This window comes from Leucoraja erinacea, chromosome 29 (genome assembly GCF_028641065.1).
Source record: "Leucoraja erinacea ecotype New England chromosome 29, Leri_hhj_1, whole genome shotgun sequence".
NCBI lineage: Eukaryota > Metazoa > Chordata > Chondrichthyes > Rajiformes > Rajidae > Leucoraja > Leucoraja erinaceus.
Window position 1 is genome coordinate 237374 of NC_073405.1, and position 21093 is coordinate 258466.

The 21093-nt window shown below is 44.0% G+C and overlaps 1 protein-coding gene and 1 long non-coding RNA gene across 3 annotated transcripts in view; one reads left to right on the top strand and one right to left on the bottom strand.

The window, feature by feature from the left end:
• Positions 1-612: 612 nt before the first annotated feature.
• Positions 613-10195, bottom strand: LOC129710955 (perilipin-2-like). The gene is made up of 8 exons (XM_055658273.1): positions 10072-10195; positions 9664-9729; positions 6085-6280; positions 5576-5658; positions 4917-5181; positions 2918-3105; positions 2207-2347; positions 613-1743 (listed from the first exon to the last, which is right to left on the bottom strand). The coding sequence occupies exons 2-8, from the start codon at positions 9718-9720 to the stop codon at positions 1369-1371; spliced, it is 1305 nt and encodes a 434-aa protein (XP_055514248.1). The 5' UTR covers positions 9721-9729; positions 10072-10195; the 3' UTR covers positions 613-1368.
• The window catches only part of LOC129710956 (uncharacterized), a 116669-nt gene continuing 105319 nt past the window's right edge, over positions 9744-21093 (top strand). The window contains exons 1-3 of one of the 2 annotated variants that reach the window (XR_008725764.1): positions 9744-9871; positions 10626-10739; positions 12993-13085. This is a non-coding gene — a long non-coding RNA (uncharacterized LOC129710956). Of the gene's footprint in view, positions 9872-10625; positions 10740-12992; positions 13268-21093 lie in introns of those variants that run through there. The other variant, XR_008725763.1, reaches the window with a different exon arrangement.

The following is a 21093-nucleotide window of genomic DNA, read 5'->3' on the forward strand; positions in this document are numbered from 1 at the left end:
CTTCTGCTGCAGGTGAGACGTTGCGTCGCTCCAGGGTCTTGGGCCTGTCCCACTTTGGCCGTCAGTTACGCGACAGGCCGTTGGCATGCGAAGATTTTGTTCGCTACAAATATTCCAGAGCCCACAACTCCATACCCCTCCGCGCTTTTCAGTGGGACCGGCCCCGCGCGGCCACACGATGCCAGTGCGCCTCAATGCGACGTCGCGTAATTTGCCTGCCAAGATCATGCAAGTGGGACAGGCCCTTCACTCCCTAGCCTAAAGCATCAAGTACTTCAGGTTTTCACTTAGATGTGTGTACTTGATTGATCTCAAATGCCCTTTCACACACCCTAGTCTGTGAAAGGGATTGTGACCACACTGGAAAAAATGTGCAGACTAGTTTAGAGTATTCAAACAAGACCTTTGGCACACAGGGTCCATGCCAACCAACAATCACCCATACACTAGTTCTATTCTACACACTGGGGCCCAATTTACTTAACCCCATTAACCTACAAAGCTGCACATCTTTGGAATGTGGGAGGAAACTGGAGCACCTGGAGAAAACGCCATGGTCACAGGGAGAACGTACACACTTTACTTTAATCAATTTTTCAGGGATTCACTGCATTGAGAGAATATCTTTATTTAAGAATAAACAGGTAGTGCCATTATAACTTTTATTGACAATAGATCAATACTATTAATTTCATTTACATTTGTTGGAACATTTGGCATGTCATCCAATTTGAAATTGGAAACTTGCCCAATACTGCTGCGTTGACAAATGAAAGATGTTTGGGTGACAAGTGAAAGTGCTCGTGAAACTTCAGTGCCCATGTGTCACCTAGGTTATTTTTTTAATCCCAAACAATTCACACTCCAAAAAAAGGATTTAATTCTTTAAGCAACACCATGTTAAAGCAAGGAGTACTTGGGACTGAAGACCAGTTTAAATCTTTTCACCCACCCCCCATGCTGATGTGGACAGATGAAGCCCAACACACACTCATACTACAGCCTGTTCAAGTTAACATATTTACTGGCTGGTATGTAGGAACAAGTTGCAGTTCCTATTTTCAGAGTAAATTCAGGCATTGCATAAAGGTAATAAATGTAATACTTTTTCAATGTAATTTCCTGATCAGTATTGGGAAATACAGAAACATACATTACAATTATGCAGTGCTAGAAATACTAGGACAGGACACATTGAAATTGATAGGATACGGTAAATAAATTGAGACAAAGTAGTTTGGTGGAATGTTGTACAATCTCTTAAAATACAAATTTAGTCAAATAGCAAGGTCAACGTTTATATGCCACGAATTAACAAGTTTAACACAGGGCAATTTACCCAACAAGTAGAACTTAAGGGTGGTTACACTATTCCTTAATTTCATCCATTGCAATCATCTCCTGTGGTGGTGATTGAGGGTTCTCAGTGAGCTGTGGGGCAAAAGGACCAACCATCCAGTTGAGAGGAGTGTTGTGAAGCACATAGTCCATCACCCCATCCATGGACTCACGAATCTTCAACATCTGCTCCCGGCTTTGTGCCAGGAGCTGCCCAGACAGATCCCCAAAGGAATGTGCAGAAGAAAACGAGGTGTGGATGGTCTCTGCCGTTTTGCGGATCTGTTGTACTTTATCTTGAATGTGTTGGGGGAGACCATGAACATTCGAAACCAAGGTGCGACAGGTTGTCTGTAGTTGTTGAGTAAGACCATGGGTCATGGTCAGCATTCGAGATTCAAGTTGCTGCAATAAAAACAAAGAATTTAAACGAATAAATCTACAAACTAAACCCAAAACTAATGCCAAGATCTGGTTAGGGTACCAAACACAGCTGCTACACCCGAATGTACTACTAGATGCATTTTATGAAATCATTTGAATCAATGCAAATTAGTCACAGATTCCAGGGGAAATTTACAAATAGTTCCAATTCAGTAAAGTCAGATTAGCCATCCAGCACTTGCCAAGTAATCTTTGTGATAGCCAACTGGAGTAAAGTCACAATCACTAACTTTATAGCAGCTATTTGGATTTCACTATAATGAACGTGTATTTAATTTCCAAGGAAACAAGGGTATTTTAATCCTACTACCTCAAGATCCTAAAACCCAAATATATTAGTTTACTCATTGAAATGTTCTGTGGCTACAAGATTAAAAAGTACAGTCTTCACTCCTATAGGTTTCAGGGTTGTTCCATTTCCTACCTCTGTTTTCGGAGCAGTTTGTTCCTCTACTTTAGCATCAGGTTGACTTTTCACCCAATCATCCCAGGACTGATGTAGTTTCTCCTGAACACCATGGAGTTTCTGATTTGCCGAATCCACTCCTTTCTTTGCCAATTCAATCTATAAACAAACCCGATTATAAGATGCTGCATAAAAACACCTTCAAATTTGTCTCTCACCAATTCTCCCCAGCAAGAGTGCACAAGACTGAGTTTTATCACAAAGCCCTTTAGATGCTTGCAGAGTATTGAAAGGTATTAACATAAGAGATGTTCTTGGCCAATACAAATATTCACATATGCCATTGTGGCGGTGCACATTATTACCCCAGAATAGTGAAGGTGTAAACTGAAGAAACTCAGCGGTTCAGCCAACACTCCATTACATAATGGTTTTTAAACCCCGGAGGAATGGTGTCCACCTGCCCAAAATTAATGGTGAAGGGAAATGGGGCACCATTTCTATGTTGCATGACCAACAGGAAGTGGATATGGACGTGGCATCCAACACGTGGACATCAAATGTCTACCTTGTACAGTGTAAACAAGAATAGAGTTACAGGAAATACAAGTGCACTTGCAGAGAGCCAACTTGTGCTCAATGGGCAAGACCACATCCAAGCTGCAACTCAAGTGCTTAAAGATAGAACAGCACATAATTTATGGTTTAAGCAGCAAAAATAATTCTTACCAGATCCATTGTGTTGTGAAGTTGAGAGATGATTTCTTGGCTGCTTTGCCTGACCTTCTGCATTTTAGCAGTGGAGTGCTGATATGCTCTGTGACGAACCTTGGAGGACAAAGATCCCAAACGCACGTAGTAACTTGACTCTTGTATTGGGGCCAACTCAAAACCTTCTGTAGATGTGGCCAGTTTTGCTGGAATACAGGAAAGATTAGAGGTGGTTTAGGACTCTAGTACATTAGACACCAACTAGATTTAATGTACTAATCAAAACTGCCATTTACGTTGAAATTTCTAGCATTTATTTGAAGATAGATTATAGAAGCTATGATTGTGAGGTTATCCACTTTGGTGGCAAGAGCAGGAAGGTAGATTCTCTGAATGGTGTCAGGTTAGGAAAAGGTGAAGTACAAGGAGACCTGGGTGTGCTTGTATAACAGTCACTGAAAGTAAGCATGCAGGCACAGCAGGCAGTGAAGAAAGCAAATGGCATGTTGGCCTTCATAGCGAGAAGAGTTGAGAAAAGGAGCAAAGAGGTCCTTCTGCAGTTGTACAGGGCCCTGGAGTATTGTGTGCAGTTTTGGTCTCCCAAGGACATTCTAGCTATTGAGGGAGTGCAGCGTAGGTTCACCAGGTTAATTCCCTGGATGGCGGGACTGTCATATGATGAAAGAATGGAGTGACTGGGTTTGTATGCACTGGAATTTAGTAGGATGAGAGGATATCTTATAGAAACACAAAATTAAGAAAAATGGACACACTAGATCAGGAAACATGTTCCTGATGTTGGGGGGAGTCCAGAACCAGGGTCAGAGTTTAAGAATAAGTGGTAGGCCATTTAGAACTGAGATGAGAAAAACTTTTTCACCCAGTGGTGAATTTGTGAAATTCTCTGCCTCAGAAGGCAGTGGAGGCCAATTCACTAGATGCATTCAAAAGAGTTAGATAGAGCTCTTAGGTATGGGGAGAAGGTAGGAACGGGGTAGTGAGAGTGGATGATCAGCCATGATCACATTGAATGTTTGCTGGCTCGAAGGGCCGAATAGCCTACTCCTGCACCTATTGTCTATGTATCTATGTATTGTTGAGACCATTTAAAAAAAAATTCAAACTTAAGTCTTCTGATCCTATCCATAATTGCAAGCATTAGAATAGAACTGCCAGTGGAATCAGTAGGTACAGAATTGAATATATCAGAGACTTCACAACTTGCTCAGACCAGTGAAGTATTTGATAAAGTCTCAAATATGAAACATTGGTAACTTTGTAGATGGCAAAAGTTGACACTAAAACAAGATTAGTTGTAGCCCATTGGACCAGACTGTTTAGTTAAAGAAGTTGACAGAGGAAGAGGAACTTGCATTAGGGGCCAAGCAAGGTGATGCACTTTGAGAACTATTAACAGTAGGACACACACACACACAATAATAGGAAGGGCCCCAGGAGCATCAAGGAACAAAGGGAACTTGTACGTTGAACAAACCCTGAAGATAGCACCACAGGTAGATAGTGTGGAACACCAGATATTTGTCTTCATGAGCCACGGTATAGATTGCGAGAGGATGATCAGCCATGATCATATTGAATGGCGGTGCAGGCTTGAAGGGCCGAATGGCCTACTCCTGCACCTATTTTCTACGTTTCTATGATACAATTTTAAAATATTGGTTATGGTACGACTGGAATAGTGGTCAGTACACTGTAGGAAAACTTGCACGAGGAGATTCACCAGGATGTTGGTATGGGGTGACAGGATAGGCAGAGATCATTATTGTTCAAACAGATTTACAGCATAGACAGGAAGTATATTTATAGGTAGGCGATGGTCAAAGTGTCCACCATATCCAAGACGGTCGGTGGTGCATTGCACAAAGAAAGTCTTTGACCAAATCTGAAAACATTGATTCAGAAGGTTCAGGATAAAGACTGACAACAATGATTGTCACAGTATCCAACCTTCCTGCCCACCATACAGGAGGCAACTTATACAAACCAAGTTTCTTACCTAGTTCTTCTTCAGTCAAAGGAAGATAATGATCAACCATCTCCTCAGATTTGTTGAGTGCGTTGTCCACACCAGTGGCCACCATCTGGCCAACTTTGGATGTCATGACGGTGTTTACTCCTTCAACCACCACATTTCTGGTCTTTTCAATGCTATTGTGTACAGCTCCCTTGGCCATGTCAACTACACCAGTCACAGTGTTGGAGACTGCATCTTTTGCTCCAGTGATGGTGGATGAAACAAGCACCTTGGTGTCTGCAACAACCTGCAAAGAGGACAATTTGGTATCCAATGGTGACAAGAACAAAGTTCCATCTAGATGCAACTTTCTGGTTTTCACTGGGAAGCTTTTGTAATTGTTGAATGGATTAATTTGCCATTACCAATAACAATGTAAACTTTAACATTTGTTCAGAGAGAATAGCACTTTGAATGGCAATACTTACATTAGTGCAGCAATTTCTATAGCTTACAGAAATTACATTGACAGATAAGTCTTTAATACCACTGACTAGTCAGATATTGGACTATGCAATCAAATCAGGTTCTTGCAAGTGAAGGCTTTATTTGCCATTTATACCAAATGAAGCACATGGCACCCCAAAGCTGGAGTTTGCACACTTTTCCAAAGCCACTTTTGCAGGGTAGACGTTCCTTACCTGGGGTGTGGATTGTTGCAGGATTGGAAGCTTCTCTTCCAGTTTATCCAACCCCATACAGGCATACTCATTAGCTGCTGCAACTGAAGAGAACCCAGTTTAGTTACACAGTACTTATAAATGCAATAAACCCCCTCACCCACAATTACACCACAACCTTGTATTCCACATGGTTGCCATGACCCAGTCAAGTTACACAACACAATCTTCCCGCTAGAAGTCCACATCAGGTGGTGGTCCAGAGTACATTTGTACTTGCCCCAAAATTCCAGCATTAAGGGCATAAGTGACAAATGTTTATACCAAGGGATACAGATCATGGTCAATACTTTGTATGGATGCCCTTAAGAAACACTTCATTAGGAGCAGGAAGATAAACTGAAAGCATTTCAGGGCTTGAAACTTCTTGTGAACAGGCCAAGTGGCAGTAAGAAACTATCTCTATAGGGTCATCATGAGATGTAGCATCAAGGTCTAAATCAGAATTCCATGTTTTATCAATGTCTTACTTTGTGGTTCCAGCTTGTTCATGATGGGCTTGGCACCACTGACAGCCACAGCAGAGATTGCCATCACTCCCTGTTCAGCTACATCACACACAGTCTTCATGTACGGGTGGTTCTCCTTTGTGTTGTTATAAACAGCTGACACCATATCATAGGCAGAGCTCACAAGAGGCAGGTTTGTAACCCTGTTCACCACATTCTGAAATAAAGTTATGACATTTATTCCATTAACACAAGCCCCAAATCAGGTCTAAATATCAGTCACCTCCCACTTCACATTACCAGCAATGGGATATAATATTCAGTCCCCTGCACGTGGATCACATGGATCTTCGACACCATCCCCACCCCAAGTTTTAAAGTTTATTTTTAATATACATAACTGAGGCTGAATTCCAAAGATTCAAAGTCATTACATTAGTGAATCACCAGCATTGACAATCCCTCATTCTAGTTAGCCCAACTTTGTCTCAAAACTGTGATAATTTACACGATCAGGTCTATCAAACTGAAGATGGGTCTCGACCCAAAACGCCACCTATTCCTTCTCTGCCTGTCCCGCTGAGTTACTCCAGCATTTTGTGCCTATTCCCTCATGGTAGCTTGGCTGAAATTGTACAAAGACTCAGCGCATAGTCTGTGAAACCATTCTTTTCCACCAGAAGAGTGTAACTCTTTCTTATTTCTTCTCTTTCTGCAATACAGGTGACACTAACAGAATGTATTGGTGCCTACCAAAGAGAAGGCAATTCTGGATTTGATGTTGTCTAAAGGAACTCAAGGTAAAGGAACCAATTTTGGAGAGTCCAGAGGCCACAGTTTAAGAATACAGGGGAGGCCATTTAAAACGGAGTTGAGAAAAAACCTTTTTCACCCAGAGAGTTGTGAATTTGTGTAATTCTCTGTCATAGAAGGCGGTGGAGGCCAATTCACTGGATGAATCTAAAAGAGATTTTGGGGCCAGCTGAAACAAGGGCCATGGGGAGGAGGCAGGAACAGGTTACTGATTGTGGATGATCAGCCATGATCACAATGAATGGTGGTGCTGGCTCGAAGGGCCGAATGGCCTACTCCTGTACCTAATTACCTATGTTTCTAATGTCCCTTTTACACTGATCAAATCAGCTCTCCTGCATCGGCTCAAACTGAACATTTTACTGGGAGAATCTCCACAGCTCAAAGACCCACTGAATGTTGTCAAAAACACTACACACAATTGTAGATTTAATTGGAGTGGGAGCCTGCCAGGTTCCAGATGCCACATCCATCCCTAGCAAACCTCTATTCTCTCAGAGGCACAGCAGAGCTAGGCCAGTCAGCCAACATGTCCATGCAGGCAAATGTAACATAATGGGCTGGTCCCATGGCCCACTAAACCTTCCTGTCCATATATTTATCTAAATGTCTCAATTTCCTCTGCTTCTATTTCTTCCTCCACCAGCAGCTTATTCCAAATAAAGACAATCCTTTACGTGATAAACCCCTCCCCCCCCTCCCATAAATCACTCTACCTCCCCTCAAGACCATGTCCTTTAGTTTTAGAAAACTCTAACCTGGGAATACCAGATTGTTCATTTTACCCGTGCCCCTCATGATCTTCTATGACTCAAGAATACCTCCCAGCCTCCCATGCTGGAACCAATAAAGTCACCCTCAGCCTTCTACATTCCAAAGAAAAATATCCCAGCCTCTAACCTCTTTATAACTTCAGTTCAGTCAACATTCTGGTGAATCACTTCAGCATCCTTTCCAACTTAATGACATTCTTCCTATAGCTGGACAGCCAGAACTGCACACAGCATCCCAAGTGTGGTCTCGCCTATAGCTGGACGACCAGAACTGCACACAGCATCCCAAGTGTGGTCTCACCTATAGCTGGACGACCAGAACTGCACACAGCATCCCAAGTGTGGTCTCGCCTATAGCTGGACGACCAGAACTGCACACAGCATCCCAAGTGTGGTCTCACCAATGATATCAGCTGCAACACAATGACCTACCTTCCATACTTAATACCTTCCCCAAGAAGGCAAGTTTGCCAAATGCCTTCTTCACAACACACCAGGTCTGTAACATACAACGTGCAAGTCTTCCCTTAATTGGCATTACCAAAGTGAAACATCCAAGTTAAATTCCATTCGCTATAACTTTCACAACAGAGATCATGTTGCAAACTTTAGATATCCTTTCTCTACTCCTGCACCTATTGTCTAATGTCTCACTGCCCACTATTGGTGTAACTGGTGTCCTTCACTCATTACAACCTCAAAACTCAGATTTGTCAAAACAGGATTTTCCTTCCATCAGCTGACAACTAAATGAAATTCCATCAACTTCAACACCGATTTATTTCACCTCATTCACTCTGCACCAGTTATTGTTCACTACAAACTCATTTTCCATTCAAGTGGAAATTGAGAGAGTGCAGTGGTTTAAAACAAAACAGACCGCATCAAATTTACACTAAAAATCCATTACAGCAAAACTGAATCTAGCCCATTTTGCAGACTTTATGACTGTTATTCTTAACAACGTTTATATTAACATGGGTTGTTAGATGAGAGTCTCAGTCATCACGAGCTGGACGCCACAAGATTATCGCACTTTTACTTCATGTTGTCCCAGACTTCAACTACGGGACCATCCAATGATCACAGCTCAGCCAAAACAAAGTGTTGCTCAAACCAATTTCTCCAGCTACTGTTGCATCTAATTTCACAAAACTGTCCACCCATCTCACGGAGTTGAAACCTTTCTACAACCCAAAACCTGCCACTATTAGTTAGGACCTTAAAAATGTCTCAGTAAAATTAGTTTCTAGTTAAAATGTTATCGCAGGAGATGCAACAATATTAACTTCAAATTCACTTCTGGACTGTAAAAGACTGGAATAAAACAAATCCACAATGACTGATGTTTGAAGATTACAACCTGTTGCTTTGCAAGATAAAAGGGCTTCGATTACAAACAAGATTTTATACAATATATTAATTTCATCAAGAAGAAATGCTACAATTTGTTGTGCGATTGGACACGTACAAGACCCCAAAAGACTGGCCCTCAAATCTTCACCTTGCTCCCCAAAGAGTGGGGAGGGGGAGGGAAGAGAGAGAGAGAGAGAGAGAGGGGCTTGAACTGGGTTTTCATCCCAACTGGCCAAGGGAAATTACAGCAGCCATTTTGAAGAATTGTAACACGGTTTTATCAACTACAATGGAGCATTTTTAACAACACAGCAAGGTTGTTTTATGCTTAAAACAAGGAAATCTAAAATAAAGAATCTGCTAAATAGAAAGAAAAGAGAATGCCAAATTAAAAGCAAAGAAACGTTTTTCCGCTCATTTCACAATTGGCGCCGCTGTCGGGCAGAGTCTGAGTTACAGAAGTTTTACAGAAGTTACAGAAGTGGGTGAAAGGTTGTAGCTCGAGTGTGTGAGTCACACGGTGACAATTCCCGGCTCAGCCCAACTCGCTTCAACTCGTGACCCCGGAGCCGTGTTGCAACCACCGTGGTCTGGAGCCGGGGGGGGAGGGTGGTCAGTGCGGCCGGAATGAGACCAGGGTCAGGGACAGGGTCGGTACCTTCTGCTCGTCGCCAACAACGGTCACTTCAACATTTGTAGACACTTCGGATGCCATGACGGAAATCTATGGAGAAGAAACTGGGGTGAAATCAGGCGCTTCAGCGACAAGTCCCGGACAAATAAAGTTATTAACTCGTCGGCAGAGACCGGTTGGGGGATAAAAACGCCACAAAAATAAAGTTTCTAACTATGTAAAATGTAAAGAGGTAAAATACTGGAAAACATTCGCGAAACCGTCACAGTTACTTTGAACATGAATGAGGGAGGGAGGGGAGGCGAGGCGAGGCGAGGCGAGGCGAGGGGAGGCGAGGGGAGACGAGGGGAGACGAGGGGAGGGACGAGGGGAGACGAGGCGAGGCGAGACTCTCCACCCGTGAGAGCCACACACACGAACTCAGCCACAAACCTGTCTAAGCCGCTCACTTCTCCGGACTGGGGACTGGAGCCGCGACCGATGATTTAAACCCCCGGTGACGGGTCGGGTGGGGCCCTGAGCGATTGACAGCAGCTCCAACCAAAGATACTAGAGGAGTAACTATCTTTGGTTCCAACCAGCCAACCTTGAACGAAGCAAATCGAAAGCAGTCACGGGTCAATGAGAATGGGCGGTGTCGGCCTGGAGGAGATGACGGGGTGGGCAGTGGAACAAGGACACAGATCTTTTTTTGAATCACATTTCATTGCAAATGTAGAATTACAAGTCTGTAGAAGGAACGCGACCCGAAACGTCACCTATCCATGTTCTCCAGAGTTGCGGCCTGACCCGTTGAGTTACTCCAGCACTTTTTTTTGTAAACCATCTCCTGCAGTTCCTTGTTCCAGAATCACAAAATGCAGATTGAGCTATTTGAGTCATTCATTTGAGTCATGTGTGTCAAGTACTGTGCCTGGATGTGATGAGAGGAAGTATTGGATATTTTTATGACTTTTTACAACTATTATTTGTGCTGGTTGGTCTAGGTGAGGATTTGTGCAACATGGTTTAAGAACCTGGCAGATGACGGAAGAAGCTGTTCTTGATTCTGGATGAAACGGTTCTCGAGATTCTGTAATTATTTCCGGATTCTAACAGAGGTGAGGATGGTGTAGATCTGTGGTGACATTAGCAATCATTTGGAGGCAGCATTATAGAGAGGTCAATATTCATGATGGACCGGGCAATGTCCATCATGTTCTGCAGCATCCTTCATTGTTGACCATTCGAAAGATGGAACTAAGCAATGAAGTAGCCAGTCTGTGTGCGTTCCATGAAGAATGCAGTGTGTCCTGTTCAGATCAGGATTTGTGTGCTCAGGAGTTTGAAGCTGCTGATTCTCTCCACGCCTGTTCTCTGAATGAAGAAGGATGTTCCAGCCCTCGGCACTTTCTTGGAACAAATACATAGCTCCCAAAAGTGGTGACACAGAGATATTCTTATAATCAATGCCCCTAGCAATGAAGGCAAACATACCATATGCCTTCTTTACCACCTAATCTTCTTGAGCTGTCAACTTGGACTCCAAGATCCCTCTGAACATCAATGCTGTTAAAGATCTTGCCATTAATTGTATACTCTCACGTCCCAAAGTGCAACACCTCACACTTGCCTCTGCCTTTTATGCCATTCACCTTGAATCCCGTAAATCTTAATCTACGGAGATCAGCCTACCATGAAGGACTTTATCAAATGCCTGAGTAAAGTCCATGGATACAACATCCACCACCCGACCCTCATCAATCTCCTTTGTCACCTCCTCAAAAACACTCAATCAAATGAGTAAAACCCGTCCTCTACTCTACAGAACGTTTTTCCTTCCATTATTTATTATCCCATGTGTGTTATGATTGTGTTTACGAGTTTTCTTTTCCAAAAAGAGCATTGCCACTTTCATTTCTGCACATCTCGAGTTGTGTTGACTTGACTTGTCCCACGTTCATTCCAAGAGTTCTCGAATTTGCCCTGATTCGAACTCAGAGATTTACGGTAAAGGCCACTCGTCGGTACTCGGGGCTCTCATGGACATTTTTCATCATGTTGAAAAATCTTCACGACTTCCCGTGCTTACCTGCCGTTAGTGAGTCTTCTCGAGTACCTGTCATTAGCGTTAAGAGACGTCCCCGAGCTCCAACGTACCCGCTACGTTCATTTCCCGTGCTTACCACGAGTTTGATTTTATTTAAACTCAGGAGAGCTCTTGGAATGAACTTGGCAGGTCAGGTGGCAGTTGTGGAGGCAATTAACAATTGATATTCAGGTTAGGATGATTCAGTGTGAAGATTCAAGTTTGTAGCACCTGCAGTTTGCATCTCCAGATCCTTTATAGATTGGGAACTTCATACAGATTGCTTAACAATCCAATTTTATTTAATTACTCCTTAATTTTCCAAGGTGTCTGGACCAAGGTGTAGTGAACATAATTCAGTTTGCAGATGATAAGATCTAGTTAAGATTGCTCAAGACTCGTTTGACAAAGATGTGCAGGTTTGTAGGGTAATTGGCTTCTGTAAATTGATCCTAGTGTCTAGAATAGAACTAGTGTACGGGTGATTGCTGCTCAGCAGCGACTCTGTGGGGTCTGTTTCCACACTATATCTCTAAACTAAATCAGGTGGTGAAACAGGGTGAAGCATGGCTTGTATTTATAGTATGCACTTTGAAATGCATTTATATGTAAATAAAATTGTAAATGGGCAAATTAAATGGTGACCAAGTTGCCCATTAACATTATTCCTATCAGATAACAAGTGGTCAAAGATTCCATTCATGACATGAAAAAATGTGCTAGAATCTCAATTACAGGAGAAGCAGCACTTCTAGGCTTGAACAATTCTGACACTGTTGGTAAAACGGAGACTTTTAGAAGGGAATACATGAATCTTCCATGAGATTAATGAGGGGCTTCTGTCTGAGGTGTTGGACAAATAGGACTGTCTTCATTGGAAGACAAGTTGTCAAAAATAGCCCAATAAAAAATTGCAGCTCTACCCATATCGATTCCACATCCTCCAAACTAATGTCCTTCCTTTCCATTGCATTAATCCCCTCTCTAACCAGCAACGCTACCCCACCTCCTTTCCCTTTCTGTCTATCCCTCCTGAATATTGAATATCCCTGGATGTTCAGCTCCCAGCCTTGGTCACCCTGGAGCCATGTCTCCGTGATCCCAACTATATCATAGTCATTAATAGCTATCTGCACATTCAACTCATCCACCTTATTACGAATGCTCCTCGCATTGTTATGTACGAAACATTAATCTAGTTATGTAGCAGAAGCAAAGTGCATTTTTTACCTTTGCAAGATTGGCTTTTCATTTCTAACTGCTGGTTGCTTCTACATTGACACAGATTTCCAATCTTCACTTATTTATGGGGTGATGTGTCCTGAGGCATCTGTTCTCCAGTCAGCTGTGGGATGAAGGGTCCCACGAACCAATGAAGGTGAGTGTTGTGAAGCACATAGTCCATCACTCCATGCATTCCCTCATGAACCTGCCACAGCTGGATCAGCCATTGTACACATTGATCCTTGTAGGTGGAGCCCAGGACACACAAGGTGCTAAAGATCATCACTGCCCATTTACACATCTGCTACACGTTGTCTTTGAGGCAGCCCAGGAACATTTAACAGATGGATTTTAGTTTGTCAGAAAGATTCCACCACCTCCACCCCCACCCCCACTCCTCCCCGCCCCCACACCTTCATTCCTTCCCCTCTCTCCCTTCCTCCCTCTCTCGCTCCCCCTCCCTCTCTCTCCCTCCCTCTCTCCCTCCTCCCTTTCTCCCTCCCTTTCTCCCTCCCTCCTTCTCCCTCTCTCCACCCCTCCCTCTCTGCCCCTTGAGCTCACCCACTGTTCTGTAAAATCAAGGCCAATCCCAATGTAACTGCAATCCCACTGCCCACTGGTAACTTTTCACCACTAGGCTTATCCAGAATTCTACCACTGCCTGCAAAATAATCAAAGGCTCAACTTCCACTGCGAAAGAGAATTCCAAAGACTCATTGATCTATGAGAATTTCCCCAAACTGTCTGTGACTCATAGCGCTGCACGAAATTATTCCATTTCTCTAAAATTACCCGAAGACAAGCAGAATTTCCAGAATTTCGGATAATCTCCTTCAAAGTGGAAACACTGATGATGGGGTCCTCATTGTAACTTACCGAATAGTGAAAGGCCTGGATAGAGTTGGTATGGAGAGGATATTTCCACTAGTGGGTGATTCTAGGACCAGAGGGTAAAGCCTCAGAATAAAAGGATGTACCATTAGAAAGGGGATGAGGATCATTTCTTTAGTCAGAGGGTGGTGAATCTGTGGAATTCATTGCCACAGACAGGCCAAGTCATTGGGGTTTTTTAAAGTGGAGATTGATAGACTCTTGATTAGTACAGGTGTCAGGGATTATGGGGAGAAGGCAGGAGAATGGGGTTGAGATGGAACGATTGAATGAGGACGTAGACCATGGGCCAAATGGCCTAATTCTGCTCCTATGACATGAAGTTATGAAGAAGGGTCCCGAACCAAAGGTCTTTGTGAATCCCATACATCTTAATCTTCTGCAGCAGCCTACCATGAGGTATGTTATCAAATGCCTCACTAAGACCCATGTAGACATCTTCCCCCACTCTACCTTCATAGATCTCTTTAGTCATCCTCAAAAGTTTCACCTGGCTCAGCAGTCCATGAATACTGAAGATGGTGCCGCTGATACTGATCTCCACACAAGCAACAGTTCAAGGAGCGAGGTGATATCATGATACAGATGCCCCACTTATGCCTTTACCTGTGAATACGCCATGTGGACCTTTGTCCTGACCCCTCCTAGAGGTTTCATCATGGTGTAATGATCACCAGAGGTTTTGTGTCACCTAGAAGATAGCAAATACCAACAAGATTCGTATCGGAAAATACTGTGCAATGGTCTAAAGTCCACCAATGATAATTGCTTTAGTGATCATTCATATGGCGTGTGAGAAGATATTATCTCTGTAAAATCCTTCACATTTGCACAATGTCCTGCTGAGTCATGATTCCTGTTTAACAGAGTTGACGTGGAAAAGCTTTTCCCACTGAGAGTAGGGAAGATTCAAACAAGGGGACATGACTTGAGAATTAAGGGACAGAAGTTTAGGGGTAGCATGAGGGGGAACTTCTTTACTCAGAGAGTGGTAGCTGTGTGGAATGAGCTTCCAGTGAAGGTGATGGAGGCAGGTTCGTTTTTATAATTAAAAAATAAATTGGATAGTTATATGGACGGGAAAGGTATGGAGGGTTATGGTCTGAACGCAGGTATATGGGACTAGGGGAGAATACGTGTTCGGCACGGACTAGAAGGGTCGAGGTGGCCTGTTTCCGTGCGGTAATTGTTATATGGTTATAACATGGGGAGAAGTGGGGGTTGGTGAGTGGGGCCAGGGTGGAGGGGTAATACTGATGGGTGTCAGAGCAAGAGTTGATGTGATCAGGAGGCCCAGTGGCCCTTGAGGACGATGCGAGGACTCGGGAAAGATATGTGGACATTAAATCCATGGGCAGTAACCAACTGGACCTCTACCCTGCCTCTGTCTGTCTGGCACTAAAAGGACTGAAATTGATAGTGTCCACAAAACAGTTTCTGCGCAAGTTACTCTGAGCACTTTGAATACTGGTGGCCTCAGATTCACAGGTCAACTCCTGCAACAATTAAACATAAATGACCACAACGCACTTGGTTATGGGTGAGTGCCTGGACTAGACCCTTATCATCGAGTCATGTGCATGTACATTTAGTTTCCTTCCATTTCCAGAGGGTTGACTTTTTCTTTAAATGATGAACGAGAGGTTTATTTTTTCAGTCATTAAAGGGCCTGTCTCACTTGGCCGTCATTTGTGCACCATTTACGCAACCTGGTAACGTGTGGGTAGCGTGTGGGTAGCGTGTGGGTAGCGTGGGACGGGCGCATGGAGTGGCGTTGAGTGTGGAGTTGCGAGCGGTATCGCGCAGCGCTTCAGGATTTAGTTCTGCACGAAATCTTCGCGCGCCACCGGCTGTCACGTAGATGACGGGCAAGTGGGACACCCTTGCGCGGCGCAACGTCTCACCTCCAACAGCAGCAGAAGCAGGCAAGCGATCGCCGAGCTCGGGCTTTGGCTCACGGCCGTTGAGGATCCGGGTCCGCTCCAACTCCACTCCCAGAGCGGGGCCAAGACGATTGGAGATAGGCACAAAATGCAGGAGTAACTCAGTGGGACCGGCAGCATTTCAGCAGAGGAGCAATGGGTGACGTTTCGGGTCAAGACCCTTCTTCAGACTGAAACATCATTCAGTCCTTCTCTCCAGAGATACTGCCTTCCTGCTGAGTTACTCCTGCGTTTTGTGTCCATCTTCAAATGACGTCACGCGCTCCAGACGGCTGTGCGGACGCATGATGACACGCGCAACCGTTACGCGACTGTTGCCGTCAGTCACTACCGGCCTGTCGTGTAAATGACGGCCAAGTGGGACAGGCCCTTAAGTGGTCATTTATAATTAACCATTCAGAAATTGCAACTTTCCAAAACATGCAGTCCCTGAAAGCCACGTTTTCTTACATTTCTCCATTATAACAGATGTTCTCTGGCCCAGGACAGAGGAACTGCCATCTGGAGTGGCTGCGCTGTGTCATTTGTGATCCAGAAAATGCTGAGCCATCTAACCACAGCTAGACGATTGGAAATGAGCAGCATTGACCTCGCGCCTCATGAAATGTTTCGTTCTTGTCCATCTGTCTCCTCAAGATTCCCTTGGGTTTAATTGGGAATCTGATCTGAAATATACTGATGATTCTTAGGTACTAAATACAGAATTAGAATCGTGCTCATAGGAAGAGGCTGCCTGGCTAGCCAACCCAATGTTGCAGGATTGGAGTCAGTGGGGTGAGGGACAGCTGGAACTTTGGCACTTTGACAACTATGTGGTGGTGAGATTGGGCAGGAGATGAGAATATTGGTGCCTTGTGATAGGGGGAGAGGAAGTGGGTGGAGTGGAATTAGTTGAAGGACCTACTTTACAGGTTTTTCAGCGATGCCTGATCATATCTGCTCATGGGATAACTTAGCCTACGCTCCCCTGTAACATAGACCATTTGTGGCCAGGCCTCTTATGATGGATGAGATCAAGCTGGAAGCAGAAGCAGTGTCAGCCTCAAACAGACATTTCAGAAACTAAATAACCTCTTCCCTTGTAGAAACAAAGACCTGTAGATGTTGATTAATAAACAAAAGGACACAGAGTGCTGGAGCAACTCAGTGGGTCAGGCAGCATTTGCGGAGAACATGGATAGGTGACGTTTCAGGTCGAGACTCTTCTTTCAGACTGATCGTGGTGGGAGAAGGCTTGAATTCAGAGTTCATACCGTTGGGTTGTAAGCAGCCCATAAGGAATTCCAGGCACTGTTCCTCCAGTTTGTGTGTGGTCTCTCTCTGGCAATGGAGGTGGCCAAGGACAGAAGGGTCAGTGTGGGAATGGGAGTTAATATGGAGATACCAGGAGATCCAGGAGACTTGGTGGACTGAACGTGTGTTCAGTAAAATGGTTGCTGAGTGTACGCTTGGTCTCGCTGATGTCCAGGAGCACTTTGTGTCCTAACCTGTTCTCATGTCAGCTGTGGCTCTTGTCTCTTTGCAGCATGGTTGAGGGTCTAGACTTCTTTAGCGATTCCAGTGCATGAACTGGGCTGATATTGGAACAGTCGATATGCTGTGAGGTCAAGGAAGTCTCGCAAATGGGTGCAAAGTACTTTTTGATTCTACTTCAAATGGCTTTAGATGTATCCAGATGAATGACCAATGTACCTCAGTCAACATGATCTGGTGTTTGTGGGATGTTGGTTGTCATGTTTCTCACAAGTAAGACCACACTGCATTCTATAGAGTCCTAGAGAGATGCAGCAGAGAAACATGTCCTTCAGTCCTCCACATCCCATTTATCAGCCTCACAATTACTCTCTTCCTACATTCATCCCATTTTTAACTTCTCCAGCAATACCTCCAGGATTCTACTATTTGTCTACACTCCAGTGGCAATTTACCTGCACAATGAGTCCATTAACCTTCCGTGTTTGGGATATGGGAGAAAACCTGCAGCACGTGGAGGAATCACAGATGGTCACAGGTAGAGCGGGCAAACTCCACACAGACAGCACCTGAGGTCAGGATTGAACCTGAGTCACTGCCTTCCTCGGGCTACAGTTCTACTAACTGCGACACTGCTGCCAAAGGTTCCAGTGAAGGTTTTCACGATAATTTATTGGCCCTTTCTTTGAGATGGTAATCACGACAGCATGAAACCCCGAACCACCAGATGTCAAACACTCCTCTCCAGCCTCCCCCACCCTCTTGTCTTGCACTAAGATTTTGTATTATTTTATCACTGTCACATGTGTTGAGATCAAGTGATAAACATTTGATTTATGTGCCCTAGGGAATGCAAAATAAAACATAACCAGAGTGCAAAATATTGAGTTGCAAATAGAAAATAAAGTGTTACAGTGTTACAGATAGCAAATAAAGTGCAAGGATGCAACAAGGTAGATTGGAAGATTGGGATTTCTATGAGAATCACTAGATTGGGATCAATAATGGGAACCTTTAGTCTTATCGTTTAAATATTTTCTGCCTCGAGCAAATTTAATGGGTCTTTCCTGATCTGTTTGGCTTGGGTGCTGGGAGACTTTGATCATCTTGTTGATATTCGACTTTGGAATCTGAATGTACACCTCATATCTGTGGTTACTTGGTGGAGCGGTTTATTAGTCTCAGCTTTATGAGCAGGGTGAGGTATCAACATTGCTATCTATCAATAAATGATACATTGATAATTCTTGACGTAGTTATGCTGGACGGTATAATCATGATCGCTTGTTGACTTGAATTTTCATCATTTTCTCACACAAATAGTTGGCTCTTTAAATACTCTGCATTTGAAAATTATAAAAACCCAGCAGAAGTGAAAAATATTTCTTCTCAATGGTTACTTCAATTCTTCATGTGTCTCTTTGAACCCCGACATTCCTGATCTCACACAATGAACCATGGATCTCCAATGAAGTGAGGAAGATTTTGCCATTTACATTATTCTTCCCAAATTCGACGGACGCACCGCAGAAAACAACCAATCCTGATGCATCACAGCTTGGTACGGCAACTGCTCTGTGCAGGAAATTGCCGAGAGCTATGAACACAGTCAAGTCCAACATCCAAACCAGCCTTTTCCCAACCAACAGCTCCATCTGTATCTCACGCTGTTTCGGGAAAGCAGCCAACATAATCAAGGGCCGTTCACATCTGGCAGTAGATAGAAATTCATGAAAGTATGGACCATCAGATTCACAAACAGATTCTTCACTGCTATCATCAGACAGAATGGAGATTGAATTCCCTATCTCCCTCTTTACTGTCCTTGATTTGCCTAGATAGCACGCAAAATAATGTTTCGTATCACGCTGGAGAAGACATAGCAATAATAAAGCAACACCTGGCATTCCCCGAGTATCAGTATAGCATGACTCGGTGGTGCTCAGGGTCCATTGCTAATGACTGCTGGTGTTGGCTGTTACACTCTATGGGCTTCAGCCCTCGGCAATTGGCCTTGCTCCTCAGCTCCTCAGCTCCTCAGCTCCTCAGCTCCTCAGTTCGGTGACTTGAGGGAAATGATCAGATGAAAATTATAAAACTACAGATAATGGAAATCTGGACTAAATGTGGAAAATACAGGCAAAACTCATCAGGTCAGGCAGCATCTGTGGAAAGAGAAACAAAGTTAGTTTTGGGTTGAAGACCCTCTGTCAAAATTGGAAAAGGGAAAAAACAAGTTTGTTTCGAGCAGCAGAGAGGGTGGGGGAGGCTGGAGAGGAGTGTTTGACGTCTGGTGGTTCGGGATTTCATGCTGTTGTGATTACCATCTCGTCGATTGGTTAATGACGGAGAGAAAATGTCAAAGGAACGATTAAAAACTGTGAAATGCAGAGTGGACCAGGCAGTGTAAGTGGAGGGAGAAACACTGGATGAAATGTACAGATGAATAATGACTGGTCAGTTCTAATACAGACACAAAAAGTGAGTTACCTGAAATTGTTGAATTGATAATGAATCAGGAATCTTCAATGTGCATTGATGGATAAACGAGTGAAGGCTATCGTCTACGTGCTGGGAACTGGGATGAATATAGACTGGTGCTTGATTAGTGCATGGACATGATGGGCCGAAGGGCCTGTTTCTGTGACGGGGTGTCCCCATTGCAAACACAAGCTCCAGGAGACTGGAGAATGATAATGTTATAAAATTGTTTCGAAGAATAAAAGGTGATCACATTAGGATGAAGATGATGTTGAGATAGGCGGGCAGAGTTGAGGCACTGCTTGCGTCGTTTGTAGTTCTGGGGTACAATCTTGGGGCTGCTGTTCTTGTGCAGAGGGGGGCAGGGGGAAGGGTGACCTCTTGCTTTGATATCTTCTGTTCCTGTACCCTTAATACTTAGCTGTCTTGGATTTTAATTATATATAAATATCGAAAAGTAGAAGCTACTCTGGGACAAACCTGTCTTAACCAAAGATCCTATAGCTATGTGGCTGTGATCCTATGGCTATGTGGCTGTGATCCTATAGCTATGTGGCTGTGATCCTATAGCTATGTGGCTATGTGGCTGTGATCCTATAGCTATGTGGCTATGTGGCTGTGATCCTATAGCTATGTGTGATCCTATAGCTGTGTGGCTGTGATCCTATAGCTATGTGGCTGTGTGGCTGTGATCCTATAGCTATGTGGCCGTGATCCTATAGCTATGTGGCTGTGATCCTATAGCTATGTGGCTGTGATCCTATAGCTGTGTGGCTGTGATCCTATAGCTATGTGGCTGTGTGGCTGTGATCCTATAGCTATGTGGCTGTGGCTGTGTGGCTGTGATCCTATAGCTATGTGGCTGTGATCCTATAGCTGTGTGGCTGTGATCCTATAGCTATGTGGCTGTGTGGCTGTGATCCTATAGCTATGTGGCTGTGTGGCTGTGATCCTATAGCTATGTGGCTGTGATCCTATAGCTGTGTGGCTGTGATCCTATAGCTATGTGGCTATGTGGCTGTGATCCTATAGCTGTGTGGCTGTGATCCTATAGCTGTGTGGCTGTGATCCTATAGCTATGTGGCTGTGATCCTATATTCTATGTGGCTGTGATCCTATATCTATGTGGCTGTGATCCTATAGCTATGTGGCTATGTGGCTGTGATCCTATAGCTGTGTGGCTGTGATCCTATAGCTATGTGGCTGTGATCCTATAGCTGTGTGGCTATGTGGCTGTGATCCTATAGCTGTGTGGCTGTGATCCTATAGCTATGTGGCTGTGATCCTATAGCTGTGTGGCTGTGATCCTATAGCTATGTGGCTGTGATCCTATAGCTATGTGGCTGTGATCCTATAGCTGTGTGGCTGTGATCC

What these genes read in the sequence shown, in the direction of transcription:
- LOC129710955 (XM_055658273.1), bottom strand. Translation starts at nt 9,720, where the DNA reads ATGGCATCCGAAGTGTCTACAAATGTTGAAGTGACCGTTGTTGGCGAC. An exon ending in GAACAAGCTGGAACCACAAA is followed by an intron (nt 5,659 to 6,084) that starts GTAAGACATTGA and finishes GGTTCTCTTCAG; the next exon opens with TTGCAGCAGCTAATGAGTAT. An exon ending in TGCAACAATCCACACCCCAG is followed by an intron (nt 5,182 to 5,575) that starts GTAAGGAACGTC and finishes TCCTCTTTGCAG; the next exon opens with GTTGTTGCAGACACCAAGGT.